Raw genomic sequence first — 25,991 nt, 5'->3', positions numbered from 1 at the left:
TTTTGTGTGGCCCTAATAGCGAATCATAGCGACTCGCTATTGAGGACACGCAAAACGGCATTCATGTAGGAATTGCTAAATCAATAGCGATTCCTACATGTTCTCTATTTGCGAGTAGCAATTTGCTACTCGCAAAAAAAGGAATAACTCCCCATACATTCCTATGGGCCAAAAGGCCCATAGGAATGAATGGGGAGTATCCCTCATTTGCGAGTAGCAATTTGCTACTCGCAAATCAGATAGCGATTTTAAGGGTGCCAGGGGTGTCCAAAGGACACCCTGTAGCACCCCTAAAATGCACAATTGAACAGGTGTTGCGCACACACATGTCCAAAGGACATGTGTGTGTGCAACATGCAACTTAGAAAAATGCTTTTAAAAGCATTTTTCTGAGTTTTTGCTATTTACCGAGAGGTCTGACCTCTCGGTAAATAGCGGCCCAAAAGTGCTAAATCGCAATTTTTTTTTGTGTCGTGAATAGCATTTGAGGAATCTCTATTAGAGATTCCTTAAATGCAAGTCCTCGCAAATATGCGAATTCTTAAATAGCGATTTTTGCATTTGGGATGATGAATACCAAATGCAAAAATCGCACTCGCAAAGGGCCAGGGGGCATATTATCAAGGGGCTTTATCTCCGCTTTTTTGGCTTTAAAAGCCAAGAAAGCGGAGATAAAATTATCTCCCTATTACCAAGCTGTCGCTAACACCAGTTAGCGACAGCTAGTAGGAGATAGCGACCATCTTGGGCCCCGCTTTGCATGTCAGTGATATTTATCACTAATGACATGCAAAGTGGGCGTGCCAAGATGTTAGCGACTGAAAACAGTCTCTAACATCGCTATCTCCTATTACCAACTTTTGGAGATATTCGCGCTAAGCGCGAATATCTCCAAAAGCTAACACTTGCCCAGGAGCAGTTCTTCGCCATGTTATCCAATGGGAGGTGGATAACATGGCTAAGAGCATTTGCTAGATAATGCATGAATATCGCTGACTTTTCAGCGATATTCATGCATTGCGGCCGTTTTTTATCGCATTTGCGATAAACCTTGCTAATAGCAAGGTTTATCTGCGGTAAAAATCGCCGATTTGCGGCGATAATTTTTGTCTCTAAATAAGTTAGAGACAAAAATTATCTCTATTGGTTGGTAATATGCCCCTAGATTCTCAGAATCTGGCCCTTTTGCGAGCGCTTTTAGCTACATGAATCAGGCTGCTTGTCCCTAAGGGGTATATTACCAACAACTAGCGATAATTTTTGTCTCTAACTTGTTTAGAGACAAAAATTATCGCCGCACATCGGCGATTTTTATCGCAGATAAACCTTGCTATTAGCAAGGTTTATCGCAAATGCGATAAAAAACGGCCGCAATGCATGAATATCGCTGAAAAGTCAGCGATATTCATGCATTATCGAGCAAATGCTCTTAGCCATGTTATCCACCTCCCATTGGATAACATGGTGAAGAACTGCTCAGGGCAGGTGTTAGCTTTTGGAGATATTCGTGCTTAGCGCGAATATCTCCAAAAGTTGGTAATAGGAGATAGCGATGTTAGCGACTGTTTCCAGTCGCTAACATCTTGGCACGCCCACTTTGCATGTCATTAGTGATAAATATCACTGACATGCAAAGCGGGGCCCAAGATGGTCGCTATCTCCTATTAGCTGTCACTAACTGGTGTTAGCGACAGCTAGGTAATAGGGAGATAATTTTATCTCCGCTTTCTTGGCTTTTAAAGCCAAAAAAGCGGAGATAAACCCCTTGATAATATACCCCTAAGTTCGGAGGTGATCCTACAGGTATCATTCCCTTCTGTGGGGTACTGTGCTCGGTGAACCACCCCCTCCCATCTGTTGCCTCATTCTCAATCTCCTTATGTACTGCGACAGGACTTGGGGACGGGATGACCCTCACTGCTTCTTCCTGTCTTCCCACAATATGTTCTTACAGGTCTTAAAGTGATGAGACTCAATTGGTTAAAGGCATATTAGTGGTAGTATTGATTTCAATCCTACTATTTATTACGTTTATATCTCCCCCTGAGGGGAAGGCCCCTACCGCCCTATCGTCCACCGCTAAGGTGAATTGCATGTTGGAATTATGCCTAAGAGCCTTGATCTTAGTACTCCGTGATGCACGTTTAGTGAATATGGATGGGATTCGCTTGGCGTAATTGGGTTTTAATCCTGGGGAGTGGACTGATTCTCAGGAGGAGTGCTTGTTACCTGGTATAGTTGGACTAGTAGCCGTAGCTAAAATGTCCTGGCATTCTACCAACAGATTGTCGATGCGATCCAGAATGCGGTTATTAGCTGCTGATTTGCGAGCCATTTTGGCTTTGCTGGCTTTCCTGTGACCCCTCTCAATTGCCCCACCCCCATTGTTAACATTCTCAACAGATTTCCTTTTCCCCATGTCCCTTAATGTCAGTAAATATGTAACGTGTCGAAAATATATCTTCAAGTACCCAAAATACCAGAAAAAATAGTTAGATTATGGTGAATACAAAACCTTTATCATCGATGCTGGGTTAATCACTATGGGGTATATTACCAACAACTAGCAATAATTTTTGTCTCTAACTTGTTTAGAGACAAAAATTATCGCCGCACATCGGCGATTTTTATCGCAGATAAACCTTGCTATTAGCAAGGTTTATCGCAAATGCGATAAAAAACTCCCGCAATGCATGAATATCGCTGAAAAGTCAGCGATATTCATGCATTATCGAGCAAATGCTCTTAGCCATGTTATCCACCTCCCATTGGATAACATGGCTAAGAACTGCTCAGGGCAGGTGTTAGCTTTTGGAGATATTCGCGCTTAGCGCGAATATCTCCAAAAGTTGGTAATAGGAGATAGCAATGTTAGCAACTGTTTCCAGTCGCTAACATCTTGGCACGCCCACTTTGCATGTCATTAGTGATAAATATCACTGACATGCAAAGCGGGGCCCAAGATGGTCGCTATCTCCTATTAGCTGTCGCTAACTGGTGTTAGCGACAGCTTGGTAATAGGGAGATAATTTTATCTCCGCTTTCTTGGCTTTTAAAGCCAAAAAGCGGAGATAAACCCCCTTGATAATATGCCCCTATAATTCCTAGAGCTAGATGTTGGAGTAAATCAAGAAATTGGTACATATGCATCTAAACTCACAGTTTTTGGTGGTAACAATCCAAGAGTCCCAGAAAATTCCACTTAATTCATGTGGATCGACGAGCCAGGAGTGAGGGCCCTACCCTGCCTCTTCCTGGTAATGACGGGCAAGGACGGAACGGCCTTGGCTCGAGCTTTGCCCGTGCGCGTCCCGTGCAGCATGTTTTCTCTCCTGAAGATAAGCGCCTCCGGGTGCGAGGAACTGGCATCAGGGCTGGTGCTGCCGCTAAGGCTCACGGGGGCTGTAGGTGGGTGCCCCCAGTCTTGTGCGCTGTCTCACAAGGTCCCCAAAAATATATAGTTCAGACATTGATATAAAGACACTTTCTCCTGTGTTGTGACCATTCATATGCAATATTATTTGTGAAATGTTCATGTTGAATTGTTGATGCGTCAGTCGATAGCGCTGAGCTTGTAGTAACTATTTAGAACCAGTAACCCAGAGTACATGTTTTATCCATGATTACAGCAAAACTTAAAATTCCCTTCGATAAAAAAAACTAAGGTGTATCTTTCCCCTAAAACCATCCAACTAATCATGGGGTCACCACTAAGACACATGCAAACCAGGTTCCTCACATGCAAAAAAACTTAATAAGGTCTACCAAGAATGGCACACATACACTAAGGCACACAAGTTTTCCTGCCCAAAGGAGGGAACGTTTGACACTAACACAATTGCACACATGCAAACACACATGCACACCAAATATGCAGATGAAAAGAAAGACAGGAGCGAGGCATTACTAGAACAATGGGCCATCTTTCAGGAGGCCCAGATTGACAACCTTTCTCACTGACAGCAAGCATTGCGTCTCTGCCTCCCTCTTCATATGAAGGTACTGAGGTGCTCTCCCTGATGTCTGTGGGCCCGATTCACAGAACTAACTTAAGACAAAATCCTAAACTTACTACTTTTGGTATTCACAGAAGTTAGGATTTTGTCTAAAGTTTGTCTCAAGACAGACTTAAGACAGACTTAAGACAAAATCCTAACTTAAGCCTGTCCTAAATCTGTTTTAAGACAAACTTAAGACAAACTCCTAACTTCTGTGAATACCAAAAGTAGTAAGTTTAGGATTTTGTCTTAAGTTAGTTCTGTGAATCGGGCCCTGAGTTCCCCTCATTAGGGTACTCCAATCCACCAGTTGAGGAAGTTGGAGGGTCCCCTACTGATCAATGAATGATTACGTCCAGGCTGGAGAGACTAACATGCCAGCAATGCCAGCACCACCCTAGTCCAGTGCAAGGGCTCCCCAAAGTTTCATCCCAGTCCACCAAGTTCAACCCATAGAACCCATGCATCGCAAAGAACACGCACTCCCACTGGGTAAGGTGAACACACCAGAGGGACAGGGAGATTTGCCGCGGTTCTAGACAGTGACACGACAAGCAGGTGTAAGGAAGGGGGCCCCAGTTCTTCAGGATCCGATGATGAGGTTGGAGACGCAGGGCTTGCACAGGTAGCCAGAGAGGCAACAAAGAGTGAATCTGAGGGAAAATTCCAAAAAAGAGAACAGCGCACAGCTCAGAGCAAAGGAGGCAAACTAGACAGGATGTAGAGGACAGGTGCGGGCTAGGGAGGGAGAAAGAAAGTTCTCTCACCCAGGAAGCACAGAGAGAAAACAGAGCAGAGAGGCATATACCTGAGGTGAGAAGAGGTTAGATACAGGGCAACGATCGAGGAAGGTTCAGAGGTAGGATTGGATGAGAGGATTCGGGCTGGGATCCAAGCCTCCCTAGATTACTAATGTAGGAGGGGCTTGACCAGGAAATAAGAGACCAAGGGTGCGTGGTGCAGACCCAACCAAGACATAGGAGATTTAAGATGTCACCTGTGTGAGTGCGCAAGGGGTGCAGCAATGAAGTTGTATGCTGCTCCTCTTAAACACATAGGACAGATAGACTGATCGCAAGGGGGCTAGTGGCCCGAGAGGAAAGCAAGATCTTCTCACAGCCATTCAGCTACCTGCTACTTCCACAACATGCAGGAACATTTATATGCTATGTTGGGAGAAACCAGTGGAGCTTTCCAAAGCAAAAATGTACCCGCTACTACAGAAGAGCACATCAGGGACCATCTATGTGCCTTGGGCTCAAACGGTTAAAGAAGGGCTATGGAAAATGTACCCCCCCCCCTTGCTGGGTGGAGCAGGGAGATGAATATCATGTTTTAAGAATCAAACAGCGGAAATAAACCTAGTGATAAGTGATGTTGAAATTCTGCTAATCATTCTTACCAGAGAGCAGAATAACATGGTGTTCATCCGAGCGCACATCACAGCAGTCACGCTGACAACCACGGAACCTGATGGGGCCGCATTCAATTCATATAGGCACCAAATGTGGACAGCCCTGAGTAAAATGTACCCCGACTGCCCTTATGTAGGAGGTTTAATGACAGAGACTATGGAACCTGGGGAAACCATAACCAATTTTCTGAATAGGATGAAGGAACTATAGGGACAACAGACAGGACAGCAATGGACTGATATGAGCCCACAAGTCACATTCATTTATAATATTCTCAAAAAAGGACTGCCCACTCAGATACAAAATTAATTTGATGGCGTGGTTGGGTTAGACACCAAAGCTTGGAGGGAGATGCAAGCCCATATATTGCACTATCACAAAAAGAAACAAGAGAAGGATCAAGAAAATCAGAGTGACACCACTAAGTTGGTCCAATACAAACTGAAAAAGACTGCTCTTATGGGGGCAGCACCTGCCGTGAGCATGCAAATGGCATCATTCTTAAATGGGGCTCCACTGCCGAACCCCATAGGATTTCAACCTATCTATAATGGCAGAGGCAAGGGAGGTTGGCAGCAGCTAGACCTTAAGGGAATATCACTACTATCACAGGATGGGTCACTTGGCAGACAGTTGCCCAGTAAATGCATACCACAAACAGAAGACGAATAGTCATAGCCAGCCACAACAAAATACTCATTGACAATACCAAGCCCATGGAAACCCACATGCTCTTTACACTCAGCCGCAGGGAGGTCCGCTAACCACCGCACCCCCACAACAGGGTAAAGTAGTTGAACAAACATGTGGTAACAGCACCAACAGACAGGGAACTCAGCCCTACTCGGAACGGGTCACAACCACAGCAGGGGGGAAAACTGTCTGTGGAGGTAATGCTTTCACACAAACACAGACCCAAATGTGCAGTAAGATAAACCCGGTAGCAAATTCCACTCATTTCACCCACACCTCAAATATCACAGTACCAAAAAACAAAATAAGGACCTATGAGACAACCTTGGGAATTCAAGCCTTTACTTGCATTTGGAAATTCAGGTCTGCAGAATGTTGCTCGGGTATCCTCATTAGAGGGTGCCATTCAGGGTACCACTCTGCTGCTGATTTCACACGGCGGGGTTGGCTGGCCACAACCCAGGAGGATGGCAGCCTGATGAGGGGGCCATTGTGGCTCCCTTACCAGTACTTACAAGCAGGCACCCAGATCCCGCAGTCAAAGCCAATTGGGATGGGCTCCAATAACCAGGTCAAAAGGTCCTCATTCTCAGGCATCCAGCTCTGGAGCAAGGTTTCTTCATGGCATGTAGCCCCAATAGTACCCAAAAAACTAGAAGCCTCCGGCCAATAAAGGCCCAGGTTTCCCATACGCTTGGGATAGTGAAGACCCCATAACCTCCACAGCACACGCAGAAGATCCGACAGGTTGCGAAAAGCCAAACATGAAGCCAAGTTAGTTGTGGGGGGGTTCACCAGAAAAAACAGCTGTCCCAGTACTTCAACAAGTTCTTAGCCTTAGCCTTTGATTCTTAATGCAGCAATGTTCTCTTTCCCTTTCCTCCACGTTTGTTTTCCAAATATACAAAGGCTGTTCATCAGGCCATACCCCTCCAAATAATGACAAAAGCATGCCGATGGCTAGAAGTCCCTAGCCGCAGCTGGTAACCGCAGGTTCAAATGCCCTGGAAAAGATGTGGTCCGAGGGAGGTGCCAGAGAGAGGGGAGTTCGCTATGTCCATCACAGCTCCAGGCGAGAGTAGAACGCAGAATGTGTTCACCCCGTATCAGGTCTAGTAATTGACCAACACAACAGCCTTACATACACCATCTGGAAAAAGCAGTAAGTCCCACCTCGGACACTGCAAAACAGCATGATCAGGGGTACATGACGGCCTAGGAACAACTTTCCATCCCCCTCTGTTTCATGATAAGTGAGATAGCAGATCACCTGAGATCTAGGGAAGCGTCCAAAGACCAACAAAAAAGAAGAGCAAAAATGGCCCAAAAAGAAGGTTCTAGAAAAAGGGCAAAGTCAAGACATCTCTCACCACAAGGGAAGGTCATGCTGCATGCCATGTGCCAGGGACTAGAGAGGTACACATGTGACCTCTGGGCATACTGCAACCACCAACAGCACTGAACTGCGTCATGCCACCTCTTTATACATTGCTGTGCGCATGCGTAGGTCAAAAGACATAGCCCACACCGGTAACAACTCCGTGCACACATTAAGAGAGACAGGTTTTAGAGGGCTGGCGATGCCCATTAAACCCTAGATGAAAAAATGATACCAACCGAATGCTCATGAGATCTCCCTATAAATATCCTTTACCTGTTTAGAACCCAGGCAGGATGGAGAGGGGGGAGGTCCAATGACTCATAACAATGTAATGCATTCCATAGACAATAACTCACTCAGTAGAAATTGTGTATGAAGAACACACCCTTAAAAGAAAACCATGGGAATCCTGGATAAAATAACTGACAACGTCATATGCAGTAATGAAACGTTTTCTGAAATAGTCCCAAGACCTGAAATGTTCAATAAGGTATATATTGCTGCACTTCTGTGTACCCTTTGTTTTCTGCTGCCAGACCTATTAATTGCTAAAGAACTCCCTAGTCAAATGGAGTCCACAACAAACTCACATCACTTGCAAAAAGATCTCTCCCATGTCACTGATAATTACACCAAACGCAATACTAGCACTATACGGTACCCTCTTATACAACACAGGGTGTCAGCACATGACTGCCGTGGACTCCAGTATAAGAAATCACATATTTATTATCAAATTCACCTGTCATGAACTCCCTGTCAATCCCAACTCAGAAATATGTGGTCAGGAAGGCTCTGAGACATGGGCCTGAGGCTACTTATTGACAGGTCACCGGTGGGGTGGCACGTAGCTAACTTAGATAAATCCCACAGATAGGCACAGCAACACCACAATGGTCCAGGAGGATATGCCTCAATAAAGCACACATGGCCAAAGGTTCCAGCATTCCTAAAACACCATAAAGATGCCATGTAAAGTCAGGAAAGCACAGCTAATCAGGACACAGCATTCACAGTACACAAAATGATTTTGTGTCCCTCATGCCGGATATCTGGGCACCTTATCCATTGACCCCATTGTGTCCACGCAAGGTTGAGGCCCACGTGGGCTTTTATTAAAAGCCTTATTCATGACTCCAAAGACAGTGGATCATATTCCTTACTAAAAAAAAAAACACCAGAATAATTTTCATGATGCCCAATGAAATGTATAAAATGCAGCTCAGATCAATTGTACATTAAGACAGTCCTCAGACCCGTTTCTTTAACTGTTTCCTGGCCAAAGTGTTGTTTTGCCACCGCCTCTTATCTTTAGTTTTTCAAAGATAATTTCATATTCATGCAATACCTTTTCTTATGGACAAAGAAGGCCTGCTTCGCTTTCCCTGCTCTGACTTGAAAACACAAAAGCTCTTACTTTTCTCATCCAGCTAGGCACCTGCTATGCCAAGTTCATTGCCTTCAGTTGGGCCTCTCTGAATTACTCACTTTCTTTCTTTGTACTGTGTCTCATTTTTGCTTTGAGATGTGAAGATCCCAGCATGAATTGGCTTCAGCAGCTGGCTTGATTTCCCACTAACAAGCACATTAACGTTATTGCATTTTCATCTGTCATGGTGAAATTTATGTTGCTTGCCTTATCTTTCTTAATTCTTGATTCTTGATATAAGTCACCAAACACTCTGGGCCTCATTTATGAAAAGTGACGCATCGCTGCGTGAAAACAGCGATGCATCACTTTTCACTGCGCTCTCCTTGCGACATGATTGATGCGTCATATTTGTAATATGACGCATCATGTCGGAAGGAGTTACAGATACGTCAGTATTTCTGACGTATCTGTAGGCGCAAAAGTGACGCATTGCTGGAGTGTGTCACAAAAGTGACGCAACTCCAGCAATGCTTCCTTTCACATGGGGAAAGCCCCATGTGAAAGGGCTTGCGTCAGTCTTACGCCTGCTGTGAGGCAGGCGCAAGATTTTGACACAACAGCGTCCTAGAAGTGACGCAGTGAAATCTCATAGATTTCACTGCGTCACTATTACGAGGCTTTTTGCGTGTGAACGCCCCCTCTGCATGCATTAAACCTGACGCAGGTATAATGTAGCACAGGGGTTTACATCTGTTTAGATGCGTCACTTTGTAAATAGTGCGCATCAGGAGGCATGAATTACGCTGCCGGTGCGTCACAAAAAGTGACGCATCGGAAGCGCAAAACTCACGCAAGGCCTCATAAATGAGGCCCTTTGTTTGATTCTCCTAACACCACCTTCTGAGCATCCCAGGTCACAAGATGAGTTTGCCATGGTGCACATGTCTTCTCTTAAGGGTAATTTCGGAATGATTCTGTAGCTATACACAGAGTGATCACTAAAAAATGCACATTTTTAACACCCAACTGAAAACCTGAATATGTCTAAAAACACTTGATCTAATATTTGCTACATTGGGTTCAGTTCATGATCCCAGTGTTGGGATTAACTTTGGGTTCTAACTTCAGGCTTTATAAATAGACATTAATTTCCTGTATGTTTTTTATGAAATAGTGTTTTATTACTATCTTCCGAAAACTAACTTTAATTGGGGTAAGGTAAAATGAAATGGAGTTGAACTTGGCTTTTGACAAAAATCTTTTAACATCTTAAAAGGCTTATCTCATAGACATACGAGGTCTATCACCATACCCATATGGCTCATGAGAATCATAGAGTCGAAGAAAGGTATGCCCATGCTCACTGTTAGGAAGTGCATTGTAGACTGACTTTTAAAAAAACTGCTGGACTTTTACATTTTATTTTTTAGTTGCCCCTCCCCCGTGATGTAGGTCTTGAATGTGAATTGTGAACTGCAGTAAAAAATTATACACTTGGGGCCAGATGTAGGTGGCCAATTACCGGTCAGTAACGGCTGAATTCGGCCGCTACCGACCGGTAATTGGATTTTGAGATGTAGGGCCAGTCATTTTACAGAATCGGTAAATTTACCGATCGGTAAATTTACCGATTCTGTAAAATACCGAATCGGTATTTTTACAGATTCGGTAAATTTGATATGTAGGTGGGACTCTTCTGAGTCCCACAAGCCTTACTGAATCGGTATTTTACCATCAAATGCAATTTGATGGTAAAATACCGATTCCGGTGTGCATGCACATGTGTTCATGCACACCTGTGCCATATGACAGGCAGACCTGCCCTTAGGGCATGTATGCCTGCCACATGGCACCCAACCCTGTTTTGAGGGTGCTAGAGGGTGTCAAAGTGACACCCCCTGCACCCTTGTGAAATTCGGTATTTACCGATTCGGTAAATACCGAATCGGTAATGCCCATTCATTCCTATGGGCTTCAAAGCCCATAGGAATGAATGGGCATTACCGGTCGGTATTTACCGAATCGGTAAATACCGACTATTACCGATTCGGTAAATGCACATCTGGATTTACCTACATCTCCCTCCTTCTATTTTACCGATTCATAAATACCGAATCGGTAAAATTCTGTATTTATGAGTCGGTAAAATAGATTTACCTACATCTGGCCCCTACTCATTTGGAAGTGCATATTTTCCTTAGAAAATGTGTCCCTTGCTTCCTTTGGATGGGCCACTTCTTCTATCAAAGGGGACACCTTTTACTGCTCATATTGAACTATGGAGGTACAAATGTCCTTTTTAGGTTTCTAGTAATGCTACTCAGAAAACATTTCAAAACAATACCAAAAAGACCACTTTGCGTCTTTGGGGGTTTATCACTTCATTTATATGTCACATTATTCTTGCACTGCTTTAACACACTCAGGAAAATATCTCAAAACTACAGCATCATTAATCAGAGATTCAAAACGAATAACTCCCATCTTCTCACCTGTGTATTCAACAATGACCACACGTTCCCCTCTCCAAGGGTTGCTTGCCACCAGGACAGCGACCACAAAGGTGTACACATTTCCTGGGGTTAGGGCGTTGATGAGCACAGACTCTGATTGCACCTCAATAGTCTTTGATGGTTCGCCCATGACTTCTATCAGATAGGAGCTCATGTTTCCCTCTGGAGGTAGCCAGCTCAGGAATACAGAATGTGTGGAGATATTGGTGGCACTTAGATTTCTCACTACATCTGGCACTGAAATGAAAAGACACAAGGGGTGAGATTACACTTGTAAAACTAAAAATGAAAACAATTATTGTGACATGCTGCTCAAAACCTCATGGCACTTGTTATGGAATCACAGGTGTAACCCTTTGACATAGGATCTTCACATCTCCAAGCCCTGTAGCTTTACTGTAATTCCTTCTGCCAATGTGCAGTTCAGTCCATTGAACCTGTCTTTCTTAATTCTTGATTCTTAATGTATATCCCTAAGGAATCACTAAGCAGGCTTCTGTAAGTGAAAGTGAAGTCAGTCAAGTGATTACCAAGGTGTAGTAGGGAACAGAAAGCCAGGCCCAAATTTAACTGTCCAAATATTGCCACAACATTCTAACTGTGAGTGACTGGCTGTCACAGTAAGGTTGGCAGGCCTCCAGCAAATGTAAGGAAGAAATAGGAGGCTACCACTAATTTTGTGACAATTTGCCATTTTGCTTTTCAGCTTTTGTACCTGGTCATTTCAAACTATGGTAAAAGGGGCAGCCACACAAATTGAAAATAGTGGCACTGTGACAAATCATTATTTTGTAAGTCAGTGAACGTACATCTATTGGTCTCAGTCCCACATTAGCCATTTTATGAATATCTTTATGTACCATATTTCTTTCATTTAAATTGTATTGTTCTAATTAGAACCATTCCTTCTATTACTTGCTCTGAAAGTGTAGAATATGTGTTTCACTTTCCCACTCATTATATGGTAATCATCCATAGAAGCTCCCATGATTTTCTCCAGCAAATTTACTGGACCATGATGGGTTGCTCAAGCCTCAGATTCCACTGGTTAGTTATACTGACAAATTGAAACATTCAACTCTCTTCCTGACATTTGCAGTGTCCTGCCAAGTAACAGGAGAACCCCCAAAAATATACAATTCTTCTGCTCCTCCAAATGTGGACATCCCATCTCTAGTTAAAGTGTGTGAAAGTAGAAAGATTACAACAGCGGATCCTCAGTTGACTCCACTGTTGTATGCATTGTATTAGGCGACACATCCATCCAAAGGGCAGCAAAAGCACAGTGGAGCTCCCCACCGTTTGTGCGGCAGAGCAAAGATCATATATATTTGCCTCCATCATATTAACGAATGAGGCAGGGAATGTCTCAGGTAGGGACATTGCACAACGGACAAACACGCTCAGTGAGAATCCTCCCTGAGCACCAGTACCACTGTTGTGTTTTTTTTATAAAATTAAATTAATGCTTTGGGAGTTTATTCTCACAAAACACATATTTTGCTGAGAAACCTCATCTTCCATGGCAACCGCTCTGCAAAATTGAGATTCTTCAGGAGAGCAGTTGCAGCTCTGGTTCTACTGGCTTTGCAGAGAGCGTCACTGGCATGGAGCAGATATCTAACGGGGAACTGGAGATCAAACAACAGCTCCCCTGGGGATCCAGTGGGATGCACGCTATGCTGTTAACCCGTTGTGTGCTTATGACGAGCTCAGTACGTCCCGAGGCACGGTTGAGCTGCACTCATGACGAGCTGAGCTTGTCACGGCCGTTGGAACGTTCGCACGTGGGGATAATTTCCCTGCTGTGCTGAACGTTCCAAAACGGGTGTGGCTGTGACGAGCTCAGCTCGTGACGAGTGCAGCTCCACTGTGCCTCATCACGAGCTGAGCTTGTCATAAGCACAGCGTGCCGCGCACGGCCCCCCTCCCCCCGCACAGCGGGGGGAAAACACCCCACAGCGAAGGGGTTAATTAACCACTTTGCAACTTTGTATTCTGTCACACTTATATTTGAGATATGAGGATCTCATGAAGAAAAGTCTTGATGAGCTTTATTGAATTTACATCTACAAGCCCTGAATGTTTCACTCCTTTCCATGTGTCATTCTGTAATTCAGCCCATTAGACCTGTCTTTCTTAATTTTTCATTCTCAAAAGCCAGCCATAGAACTCTGGTTAAACCTCTTCTTTGCATCTCCTGTATGTCAAGGACATAGGACTTTTTTGCAGTAGTGGACAAAGAAGGCCTGATTCTCCTCTTTTCTGCAGAGATGTAAACACACAAAAGCTCTTACTTTTCACTTCTGTCTTGGCATCTGCTTTGGCAAGTTCAACGCCTTCAGTTGGGACGCTCTGATTTACGCAGGTTCTTTCTTTGTACTTTGTCTCATTTTTGCTTTCAGATTAGAAGATCCCACCATGGATAGTCTGTAACAGCTGCACTGGTTTCTCACTTACAAGTACACTAAGTGCAATATTTAATGGATTTTGGTGCAGGGCAGCGCAGCATGTCACTTTGATGTGCTGCGCTGCACTGCGTCAAATGAAAATGACGGGAATGTGCTGTATCTATGAGATATGGTGCATTCATGTCCTCTTCCACTGCGCTGGTGTACAAAATGATGCCTAGCACCAATTTAGGCAATTTTGCACCATGTGAAAGGGTGTTTGTATTGAAATACGGTTGTTGTAGTGCATGAAGGGGCACCTTCCTGCACAGAAACTATTGTTACGCCACCCCTGGGGAGGCACAGGGTTTTGACACATTCCCCAATTTAGGCTGCATTGTAAATCTGGGATCTGTCAAAAACCAAGGGTGTTGAGTGTGAACAGATACCACAACTTCCGAGGCATACCACCCCGAAGCAGCGTGATACAACTCCGCGACTTGTGTTGCGTTGCATTGCCTTACAGTATATGTACGTGGCCATGAAAATTCACACAGGGTGGTTTTGAGTGAACTCTTAGGGCCTCATTTATGAGGCCGTGCGTAACTTTTACGTTGCCGGTGCGTCACTTTTTGTGACGCACCAGCAGCGTAAAAAATGTGCCTTGTTGCACCATATTTACAAAGTGACACATCTAGGTAGATGCGTCACTCTGTAAACCCCTGCGCCACATTATACCTGCGCCAGGTATAATATATGCAGGTGGCGTTGTGACGCAAGAAACGGTCATAGAAGTGACGCAGTGAAATCTATAAGATTTCACTCCGCCACTTCTAGGACGCAAATGCGTCAATTTCTTACGCCTGCCTGACAGCAGGTGTAAGACTGACGCAGGCCCTTTCACATTGGGCTTGCCCCATGTGAAAGGACACATTGCTGGAGTTGCGTCACCTTTGTGACACACTCCAGCAATGCGTCACTTTGCGCCATACAGATAAGTCAGAAATACTGACGTATCTGTAACTCCTTGCGCCATGATGTGTCATAGTGTAAATATGACGCCTCATTGGTGTTGCAAGGAAGGCGCAATGAAAAGTGACGCATCGCTGTTTTCACGCAGCGATGCGTCACTTTTCATAAATGAGGCCCGTAGAATTGATTGAGGGGCCTGCGCAGCCGGAGCATAGTTAAAAGTGACATTCTGGTGGCCCAGGCCTCTTGTAAATGAATGTTATGATTTTTTAGGATATGTTTTTATTTAGATCTTAGTATTATTTTGTTTAGTACCCACTGTATTTTATTGCATTTTATTGTATGTATACATATTAGATCGTGATCTTTTTCCTGATTAGCTTGCGGATTGTTCAAAAATCTTTTTAATCTAGGCATGGATTGTTTATGTTATTTTATTTAGAGTTTAGTTCAAGGGAATGCCACTTTTTACTCTCTTGTAAATGAGGCCCTAGGTTTAGTAGCTTTTCATCTGCCATTGTGAAATTCAAGTATCAAGCCACTCTGTTTGATCCTCCTAGGGCACCCCTCCTGAGCGACCCAGGTCACAAGATGAGTTTGCAGTCAGGGAAGGTTGTTTCGAAAGGGTAATTTAGGTATGAATCTGTACCTCAACTCAGAATGAACACTTAAAAGTGCTCACTCTAAAAACTTCTCAAAACCTGGAAATGTCTCAAATTTGCTACATTGGGTTCAGTTCATGATCCCAGTGTTGGGATTCCTTTTGGGTCTCTTCCTTCATGCTTTACAAATCTACACCAATTTCCTCTGGGTGATTCATGAAATAATCTTTGCATTGCCAACCGTAGAAAACTATTTTAAGTTGTGTAAGAAGAACAGAAATGGAGTTAAACTTGGCTTTTGGAGGAAGAGTGTGACCATTTTAAAGACTCGGCTAATACACTTACGATAACTGTCATCATCCACACATGTCTCATTTTGAAAAATGTTCTGAGTAGCATTATTAGAATGTCCTTTTAGATTTCTAATAATGCCACTCAGAACATTTTTCAAAACAATACCAGGAAGACCACACCACGTGTTTAGGAACTCATCTTTTTACGCACATGCCATATAATTCTTCCACTGCTTTAACAAACTCAGGAAAATAAATGAACCTACTGCATCATTATTCAGAGACATAAAATAAATGACTGCCATCTCCTCACCTGTGTATTCGAAAGCGGCCACACTTACCCCTCTCATGGGGTGGTCTGTCACCAGTGAAAGCAAAGTCACCCAAGTGATTACCAAGGTGTACAATGGGTACGGATAACCCAAATTTAACTGCCCAAGTATTGCCATGGCATTCTAAATGTGAGTGACAGGATGTCACAGTAAGGTTGGCAGTCATTTACTGGATTTTGAGACAAGGCAGAGCTCCACGTCACTTTGCTGAGCTGTGCGGCACTGTGTCAAAAGAAAAGGATAGGAAAGTGCCAAATCTATGAGATAGGGTGCATTCCAGTCCTCTTCCAGGGCGCTTGCATGCAAATTTGTGCCTAGCGCCAAAGCAAAGCACTATGATGCAAAGGTGTGTCTGCCTTGAAACACAGTGGGTTTTGTGCATGAAGAGTCACCTTTCTGCAGAGAAGCAATCGTTACGTCACCCCTGGGAAGGCACAGGGATTTGACTTATTCACAGATTACCATAGTGTTGTAAATCTGGCAATGTGTCAAATACCATGGGTATCGAGAGGAAACAACCATTGCAACGTCCATGGCTCACCTCCCCTACATAGCGTGGGCAAACGCAGTAACTTGTGCTGCCTTGTCTCACCCCATGTGTACAGGTCCTGACAATCCATGCAGAATGGCTTTGCGAAGACTGGTATATATGATTGAGAGGCCTGCACCACTGGAGCATCATTAAAAGTGAGACGATGAGCTTGCAGGCCATTTTTAAATGAGCTCTAAGTTTGTAGGCTTTTCATCTGCCATTGTGAAATTAAAGTTACTAGTCTTTTCTTTCTTAATTCTTGGGATGAATCGCAAACAATCTGTTTGATCCTCCTAAACCTCCCCTTCTGAGCGTGCCATGCCACAAGATAGTTTGTCTGGGGTGGGAAGGTCTTCTCTTAGGGGCAATTTAGGCTTGTTTCTGTTCCTCTACTCAGAATGAACACTTAAGAGGGCTCCCTTTTAACAAAGAACTCAAAACCTGGATATGCCTCCATTTTCTATCTAATATTTGCTTCAATGGGTTTAGTTCATGATCCCAGTGTTGGGACTTACTTTTAGGTCTCTCTTCATGCTTTACAAATCTACTTCAATTTCCTCTAGGTGTTTCATGAAATAATCTTTTTATTACCAACTTTAGAAAACAAATTATTTTAACTGGGGTAAGATGAACAGAAATGGAGTTGAACGTGGCTTTTGGAGGAAGAGTTTGTCCATCTTAAATGCCCAGCTAATCGGCTTCTGAGATCTCGCATCATTCCCATATGTCTCGTGAGACTCAAATAATAGCAGAGCTGCATGCCCAGGCTTACTGCTGGGTACCGCATTGAAGGCTGGCTTTAAAATAACTGCTGGACTTTTTAGTTTTTTGGTGGCCTCTCCCCGGTGTTGTAGTTCTTCTCATTTGGAAGGGCATTTTCCCTTACAATATTGGACACTTTCTTCCTTTGAATGGGCCACTCCATCTATCGTTAGGGACAAATTTACTGCTCATCATTAATTTGGTAGGTCTTTTTAGATTTCTAATAATGCTACTAAGAAAAAGATTTCAAAACAATACCAGAAAGACCACACTGTGGGGCATATTATCAACAACTAGCGATATTTATCGCTAAATAAGCTTAGCAACATTTTTTTTATCGCCGCGCATCGCCGGATTCTATCGCAGAGATAACGTGCTATTAGCAACGTTTATCTCCAAAGCGATAAAATATCCGGCGATAGCGGCAAAATGCGTGAATATCGCTGTTAATTCAGCGATAATCAGGCATTATTGCTAATAGGGACTTAACCTGAATATCCACCTCCCATTGGATATACAGGCTAAGAAGTGGTCTGAGCAGGCGTTAGGATTTGGCAAAATTCGCGCTTAGCTCGAATATTTTAATCACTACTCCTGCGTTGATAATAGGCAATAGCGATGTTAGCAACTGCTTTCAGTCGCTAACCGGTTGGGTACGCCCACTTTGCATGTCATTAGCGATAAATATCGCTGACATGCAAAGCGGGCCCCAAACCGCTCGCTATCACCTAAAAGCAAAATCGGAGATAATTTCATTTTGCCTGACTTGGTAATATGCCCCTGTGTCTTTAGAAGCTCATCTTTTTTATGCACGTCACATAATTTGCCCACTGCTTTAACACACTCAGGAAAATTACTGAGAACTAAAGTATCATTATTCAGAGATGTAAAATGAATGACTGCCATCTCCTCACCTGTGTATGCAGAAATGGCCACACGTTTCCCTCTCATGGGGTTGTCCATCACCAGGACAGTGACCACAAAGGTGTACAAATTTCCTGGTGCTAGGGCGTTAATGAGCACAGACTCTGATTGCACCTCAATAGTCTTTGATGGTTCTCCCATGACTTCTATCAGATAGGAGCTCACGTTTCCCTCCGGTGGTTGCCAGCTCAGGAATACAGAATGTGTGGTGCTATTGAGGGCGCTTAGATTCCTCACTACATCGGGCACTGAAATGAAAAGACACAAAAGGTAAAATTCCACTTGCATACATGAAAATGGAAGCTATTATTGAGACATGCTGCTCACAAATTCATGATTCTTGTCATGGAAGCTCAGGGGTATTCCCACTAACAGGGGTTATTCATGTCTCCAAGTACTATATCTTCAATGTCTTTCCATCTGCCACTGTGCAGTCCAGGTCATTGGCCCTAATAATAATAATCCACATTTGTAAAGCGCACAATCACCCGTAAGGGTCTCTAGGCGCTGGGGGCCGTCGGGAAGATTAAGCGAGCTATTGCCCAGAGTCACATGGTGCTGGGCTAACCTGCCGCCGGAGATCGAACCCTGATCCCCAGATTCCAGCGTCAGTCGCCCTGGCCGCGGCGCCACACCTCTCCCAATTCTTGATTCCCAAGATATTAATCTGGTGAGAGAGAAGTAAGCCAAATAGTTACCGAGGTGTACAAGGGTAAGGGTAGAGAGGCCCAAACTTATCTGCACAAGAATTACCCTGTTATTTCGATTATGAGTGACAGGCTGTCACAATAAGGCTGGAAATCCTCCAGTGATACACAGGAAGAAATATGGGGTTACTACCAATTCTGTGCTGGTCTGCCATACTGCTTTTTAGTTTTTCTACCTGCCCATTTTGAAATCATGTAAAAGGTGCAGCCAAAAATGTTGAAAATAGTGGCACTGTGGCAAAGCTCTAACAAAAGCGGGGTTTCAACCATATAGTTGCTATTATTCAAAGTTACACACATATCTTTGAATGGAGGGCCTTAAGAAGGTTATGAGAATAAGAGGCTCATTAAAATGGCGGTCGAACCGCCATCGCTGCAAAATTAAATCGGTGGTCCCACCGGCTATATTTTATTAAGACCATCATGTAGGCGGTTGGAAACTGCATTTTTCTATCGCGGCTTGTGCTGTGGCCTGGAAAAGGGCTGGTGCACAAGCCACAGTGGTAAAAGGCATGTTTTCAAACATCCACGCTGTGTGCCAAGCTCCATGTTGGGCTCGGCACAAGGCGCATGGATGTTTGGGGGGGCACCAAATGTGCGCCCCAGGCCATTTAGCAGTGGCCCATGGGGCCCTGCTTGGGGCCCCAGAAGTCCCTTTCCAACTTCCTTCTCATGGCAGTGGGAATGCCACAAAAAGGCTTTGGGAAATGTACATCCTAATCCCTACAGCGATGCCTGCACAGGTACAGCCTCTATTGTAGGGATTAGTGTCCAAACGCTGCCTCGACGTGGTCCTTGAGCCTGTTGGAGGCGTCAGTCTGTCCCCCAGACCTCTGCGGTCTAACCATCTGCATCGTATTGGATTTATAATTCCAACTTATACAATTTTCAGGAATGTATTGGACACTAAGGGAGTCACATTTACTGTTACCACAAAACTGTACATCATTTCAGAAAATTATTACAAACAATGAGAAAAGTAATGCATGTTAATTAAAGTAAAAACTTTCAATTTAGAAAAACACTCTAAAATTAAAAATAATACAATGTAAAATACAACAGAACAAACAGAACTCACATCATTTAAAAAAATCAAACTATCAATAAATATAAATAAATGAAAATAATAAAAATCAAACACCTGATAATAAGTTAAATATTTCTACACAAAAGTAAATTTTATTAACAACTTCACTAATATAACTATTATAAATATTACAAACAAATAACTTCAAAACTTGAGATTTTTTAAAGAAATAAAAAATATATCTTTTAAAAAAATACACAAATATTTATCAAATACAATTAAATGTATAATTGATACACTATATACATAGAATAATTACACATATATACAAAAAATGTAAATACATTTTAAATAAGTTAAAAAAATAAATGATTGCACATTTAAAAGCGCTCCCTCTCCCCTTTTTGGAGTATGATCCAGTAGGTGGGCCTTGGAGTCTCAGAGACCCCACTGAGAGAGTCCACTGCATTAAGGGAGCGACTCGCAACGGAGTTGGAGTAATGATTCAACTTCCTCTGGGATCACAGCTTACTGGACTTTGGACGTAACTATTACTCATCTACCGGTTTGTGCCCCCGTCACCCTTCCCCTCTACTTTCATGCTGTGTTTCTCACCCTCCACCTCCTCTTTCCCTCCTTCTTTCGCTGTCTACTTTCCTGCTCCTACCCCCTTTCCCTTGAATCTCTCCTCTTGCCTGCTTTTTCCCTGACGCATATTTCCTTATTGTTTGTCTGGACCTAACATGTAATTATGTAGCTGTGCTCCAACAACTGTGTAACCTTTGTAACGAGGTATCTTATACTCATGTAAAGCCCTCTGATGCCTCCGGGCCTAGCCAGCGCTATATAAAACCTTTCAAATAAATAAATCAAATAAAATTAGTTAGAATTGTCTTTAAACGTTTAATACATATCAAATGCAAAAAAAAGCTATTTGGAATATGAAATCTTAATTTTAAAATTTAACATTTTAGAAAACTTACAAATACAATGCTTACAGTTACAATCTAAAACATTACATAAAATATAAACATAAAAATAAATACTTCAAAAGTTTCCCCACTCTAGTCCCTTATAATCTCAACAGCCCACTAATAAACATTTTTCTTAATTTGAACAATCAATAAATGGATTTCATAATAAGAAAAAACTTAAATATATACAGATACACATATATAATTAAAACTAAAATAAATAAACTGCAGAAAGGAAAATTAAATGATTGAAAATATTATTTTATTTTGAAATTAAACTAAAAGAAAGATTGCAATAATACACAAATGCATTTATTAAATATTTGAATTGTAATTAAATAGTAACAAAAATATACATAAAATACCTTAACATAAACCTAAAAAACAATTCACTACAAATAGATGTTTTTTTTTAAAAATTGATAGATGCTTTTAGCTCAATTTATTCAAAACAATTCAAACAGTATTAAAAAAACTATTTTAAACTGTACATATAAATTTGTAAAATGAACAGTTCACAAAGTATATAATTACTAATTAAGTGTTTAATTTCTATTAAATACAATACATGAAATATGTATTTAAACAAATATACCCTTTGCCCCTATAAACACAACGTCCCACTACTATACATTTTATTAAACATATTTTTTATTTACCAAGTGTTCAACAAATACATATTTAAATTAAATATAGTAAACATTATGATTTATTTTCAAACTAAAGCAATAAATATAACATCAACCTATTTTTAAACTAGCGATATGAAACACATTTAAAATGGACCCCAGCAATTTAATAAAAATATTGTTAAAGACAACATTATAGACAATAGTATATAATTACTAATTAAGGTGCCCATTAGGATCGCCCTGAGTAGGAGGGAACGTCCGCAGGTGCTGCGGCGTTCCCTCCTCTGCAATTAGGATGTGACCGCCACCCTGGCGGTCACATCCTCTATTTTTAACATTGCGGCGGGTGCTGTTTGAAGCAGCACCCGCGCAATGTTAAAAATGAAAGCTTTGCATTTGCATGCACAAAGCGGCAGGCACCGCGCGGTGCCTGCCGCTCTTTGCACGCAAATGCAGGGGGGTACCATAGGTACCCCCCATGTGCACCCCCCACCCCCCTTCACCCCTGGGGGCCCGCAACGGGCCCCCAAACAAGAAGCCGTATGCCTTTGCACGGCGGACATGCCGCCGTGTAAAGGCATTGAACTTCAGACATCCTAATATGGCTGACGGTGTCTGAGAGACACGCCACCATATTAGGCCTTTTCCGCCGTGGTTGTAAGCCAACCACGGCGGAAAAGCAGCGGACTTAAACCAGAAACACCAGCCATCCTAATGTGGCGGTGGGTCTTTGGTGAGTCCGCAGGGAATTTTCCGTCGGCCGGAGGATGCGGAAAATCCTCCATCATAATGTGCCCCTTAGTGTTTAATTTTCATTAAACACAATACATGAAATATGTATTTAAACAAATATACCCTTTTCCCTTATAAACACAACGGCCCACTACTAGACATTTTATTAAACATATTTTTTATTTACAAAGTGTTAAAAAAACATATTTAAATTTACTATAGTAAATATTATGATTTCTTTTCAAACTAAATAAATAAATATAACATCAACCTATTTTTAAACTAGCGATATGAAACACATTTAAAATGGACCCCAGCAATTTAATACAAATATTGTTAAAGACAACATTATGGACAATAGTATTTTACTAAATGATACATTTTACAGTGATATTTAAAACATGACTAATATCCTTAGATATTTATGTCCATTATATGTTTGATATCATGACATTCATTAAACAATATTTGTAATTGTAATTGTAAGAGAATTAGGGCCAGATGTAGGTCGCCAATTACCGGTCGGTAACGGCCGATTTCGGCCGTTACCGACCGGTAATTGGTTTTTGAGATGTAGGGGCCAATATTTTACAGATTCTGTAAATTTACCGAATCCGTAAAATACCGAATCGGTAATTTTACCGATTCGGTAAAACCCAGATGTAGGTAGCACTGTTTACAGTGCTACAGGCCTTCAGAATTCGGTATTTTACCACCCAATCCAATTGGCTGGTAAAATACCGAATTAAGGTGTGCATGCACATCTGTGCATGCACACCTGTGCCATGTGACACACAGACATGCCCTTAGGGCATGTCTGTGTGCTACATGGCACACATGCCTGTATTTGGGGTGCTAGAGGGTGTCAAAGTGACACCCCCTGCACCCTTGCTGAAATCGGTATTTACCGAATCTGTAAATACCGATTCGGTAATGCCCATTGATTCCTATGGGCTTCAATGCCCATAGGAATCAATGGGCATTACCGAATCGGTATTTACAGAATCGGTAAATACCGAATCTTAACGATTCGGTATTTACCGATTCTGAAATACCTACATCTCCCCCCCTCTATTTTACCACTTCTTAAATACCAAATCGGTATGATTCGGTATTTAAGAAGTGGTAAAATAAAATTACCTACATCTGGCCCTTGGAGAGGATGTGGCCAAACTGCTAGAGTGATGGATCTTGAAGCTGGGGAACCGGGTTCGAGTCATGGCAGGGACGCTCAACATTCTGTGATTCAGGGCAAATCACTTAATCTCCCCACGCCTAACAAAAAAAATTAATGTGTCTGTCTGTAATACAACTGGTGCTCATGTAAAGCACTCTGGAACCTCTGGGTCAGGGTTGTGCTATATAAAACACACAAAAAAAGTCAATATATCTCTGCTTTAAATAACAGTGATATTGGCTTTTCCAATTCTTGTACAAACTGTCATGCTAAACCTTGCGCAAAGACACACGCATCTGCAGGTATGAAAATCTTGGAATTCATTTCTTATTAAAGAAAAACCATTCCTAGACAGCTGCCATGCATCACAATGCACACATACCCATACCTAAAATCTGCCAGTCCCGTTTCGGAACCTCAGCTGAGTGCTGTAACAATCTGGCTCTCTTCTTTCATAACTATCTGGTCTCTTCTTTCTTAAAAGTTTTTGAGCATCTACTCTTCATTCCCTGAGAGCCCAATTACTGAAGAGCCTTCAGGAACTGGATCCCCTTCAGCACAGTCTGAAGGAATGATTTCAGCCTTCCCTGATCTTACTGGGAGACTTTTCTCCCAGCTCCTAAATACAGTTAAATGTGGAAGAATGTGGTAGTAAAGCCCCTTCTAAAAAAGCTGGGATAAGAATCTCTCTGCCTGAGCGATTACTGGCCTATCTTCTAGTTACGAGGGGGCATATCAACAAGGCGGCGCCAAACATTATCACCGCTTTTGCGGCCGTTTACGGCCGAAAAGTAGCGATAATTTTAACACAATATTAGCAAGGTCACGCTACTGCGTGAATCCTTGCTTTAGCGCCCTTTCCTGTAATGCCCACCTTTGCATCTCTACTGAGATGCAAAGTGGGCGTTCCAGCTCAAAATAACTGGAGAAATGTCGCTAAGCGACAATTCTCCAATTAATAAAGGACACGCTAACAAGCAGAGCGATAAGGAAAGTAGGGCTAACCTTGGTTATCGCTACTTTCCTTACACCAGCTTTTCCTTTGACTAAACAATGTTAGTCAATGGGTGGTGGATTATAGGGCTGAGACAACCCAGCCCTATCAACAAGGATATCGCCTTTTTCCATGGAACATCGCTGGAAAACCAGCGATGTTCCATAGAAAACATCGCTATCTCAGTAATAATTATCGCCATTGCGCTATGCACTGGTAAAACAGAGCTAGCATGGTGATTATTATCTGAGAAAGCTGGCGATGAAATTCCTCATGCTAAGGGCTGCCAGCGATAATTATCGATGCCGCTTGTTGATATGCCCGAGGTCTCTCAAAGCTTCTGGGAAAGCATGCTAATAAACAGCTTACAACCTTTCTTGAGACCAACAACATTCTACACATGACACAAATGGAATTTAGACCACAGCACAGCACTGAAACAACTTTGCTGGCTGTGGTTGAAGAACTTACATACTGATTCACCCGTTTTGCGAGTCTTTAATAGCGATTCATAAGGAATTGCTATTAAGGACTTGCCTGTAGGCCCATAGGAATGAATGGGGAGTTATTCCTTATTTGCGATTAGCAATTTGCTAATCGCAAATAAGGATGCGATTTCAAGGGTGCCAGGGGTGTCCAAAGGACACCCTGTAGCACCCCTGAAATGCAACATTACACAGGTGTTGCGCACACACATGTCCAAAGGACATGTGTGTGTATAACATGCAACAGAGAATATTGCACTAAAGTGCTTTTTTCAATTTTTTTCGCTATTTACCACGAAGTCTGACTTCGTGGTAAATAGCAGCCAAATATTACGAATTCGCAATTTTAAATTGGTTAATGAATTGCATTTAAGGAATCTCAAATAGAGATTCCTTAAATGCAATTCCTCGCTAAAATGCAAATTCCGTAATAGCGATGTTTGCATTTGGGATGATGAATCCGAAATGCAAATATTGCGCTCGCAAAGGGCCAGATTCTGAGAATCTGGCCCTTTGCGAGCCGATTTGCCTTTCATGAATCTAGCTGACTGTCCTTTGTTGGGTAAAGTAGGTTCATCAGCCATTACCCTTTTAGATCTGAGCGTGGCCTTTGACACAGTAGATCACACCACACTTATAGATAGGATATCCACAAAGGGGTGTCGTGGGCCATTCCCTGAATTGGCCGTCCTCGTTCTTGAAGGATAAAACTTTCCAAGTGCTTGATCACTCCAGGAACTCCCATATCTCTCTCCTGTGCTGTGGGGTACCACAAGGGTCTTCCCTTAGGCCCACTCTGTATTATCTTTACCGTATCCCCTAGCTGATATTGTTCATTCTTTTGGCTTGTCACTTGTTTCCTATGCCAATGGCACTCAGCTGGTAATTTCTATTTCCCCTGATCCCAGCTCCAGTCATCTCAGCATTGCCCGTGTCTTCAGGAGGTGGCCAGATGGATGGCTAATTGCAAATTGAAGCTGAATAAAGACAAGACTGAAGTCATGCTATTGGGTAACAATTTTAGCAAAAAAGACCCCAACCTCCGTGTGAATGTCTATTGAGATGTCTCAGCTCCAAAAGGGAT

General features: G+C 42.6%; 1 protein-coding gene across 1 annotated transcript in view; it reads right to left on the bottom strand.

Annotated features, from left to right (window-relative positions):
* Window positions 1-25,991, bottom strand: part of LOC144792178 (tenascin-X-like) — a 567,777-nt gene that overhangs the window by 50,426 nt on the left and 491,360 nt on the right. The window contains exons 14-15 of the mRNA XM_078667078.1: window positions 18,170-18,427; window positions 11,352-11,609 (exon numbers count right to left, since the gene is read on the bottom strand). Coding sequence (XP_078523204.1) covers window positions 11,352-11,609; window positions 18,170-18,427 — 516 coding nt within the window. The remainder of the gene's footprint in view (window positions 1-11,351; window positions 11,610-18,169; window positions 18,428-25,991) is intronic.

This window comes from Lissotriton helveticus, chromosome 11 (genome assembly GCF_964261635.1).
Source record: "Lissotriton helveticus chromosome 11, aLisHel1.1, whole genome shotgun sequence".
NCBI classification, from domain to species: Eukaryota; Metazoa; Chordata; class Amphibia; order Caudata; family Salamandridae; genus Lissotriton; species Lissotriton helveticus.
This window is presented reverse-complemented; position numbering and strand designations above follow the sequence as displayed.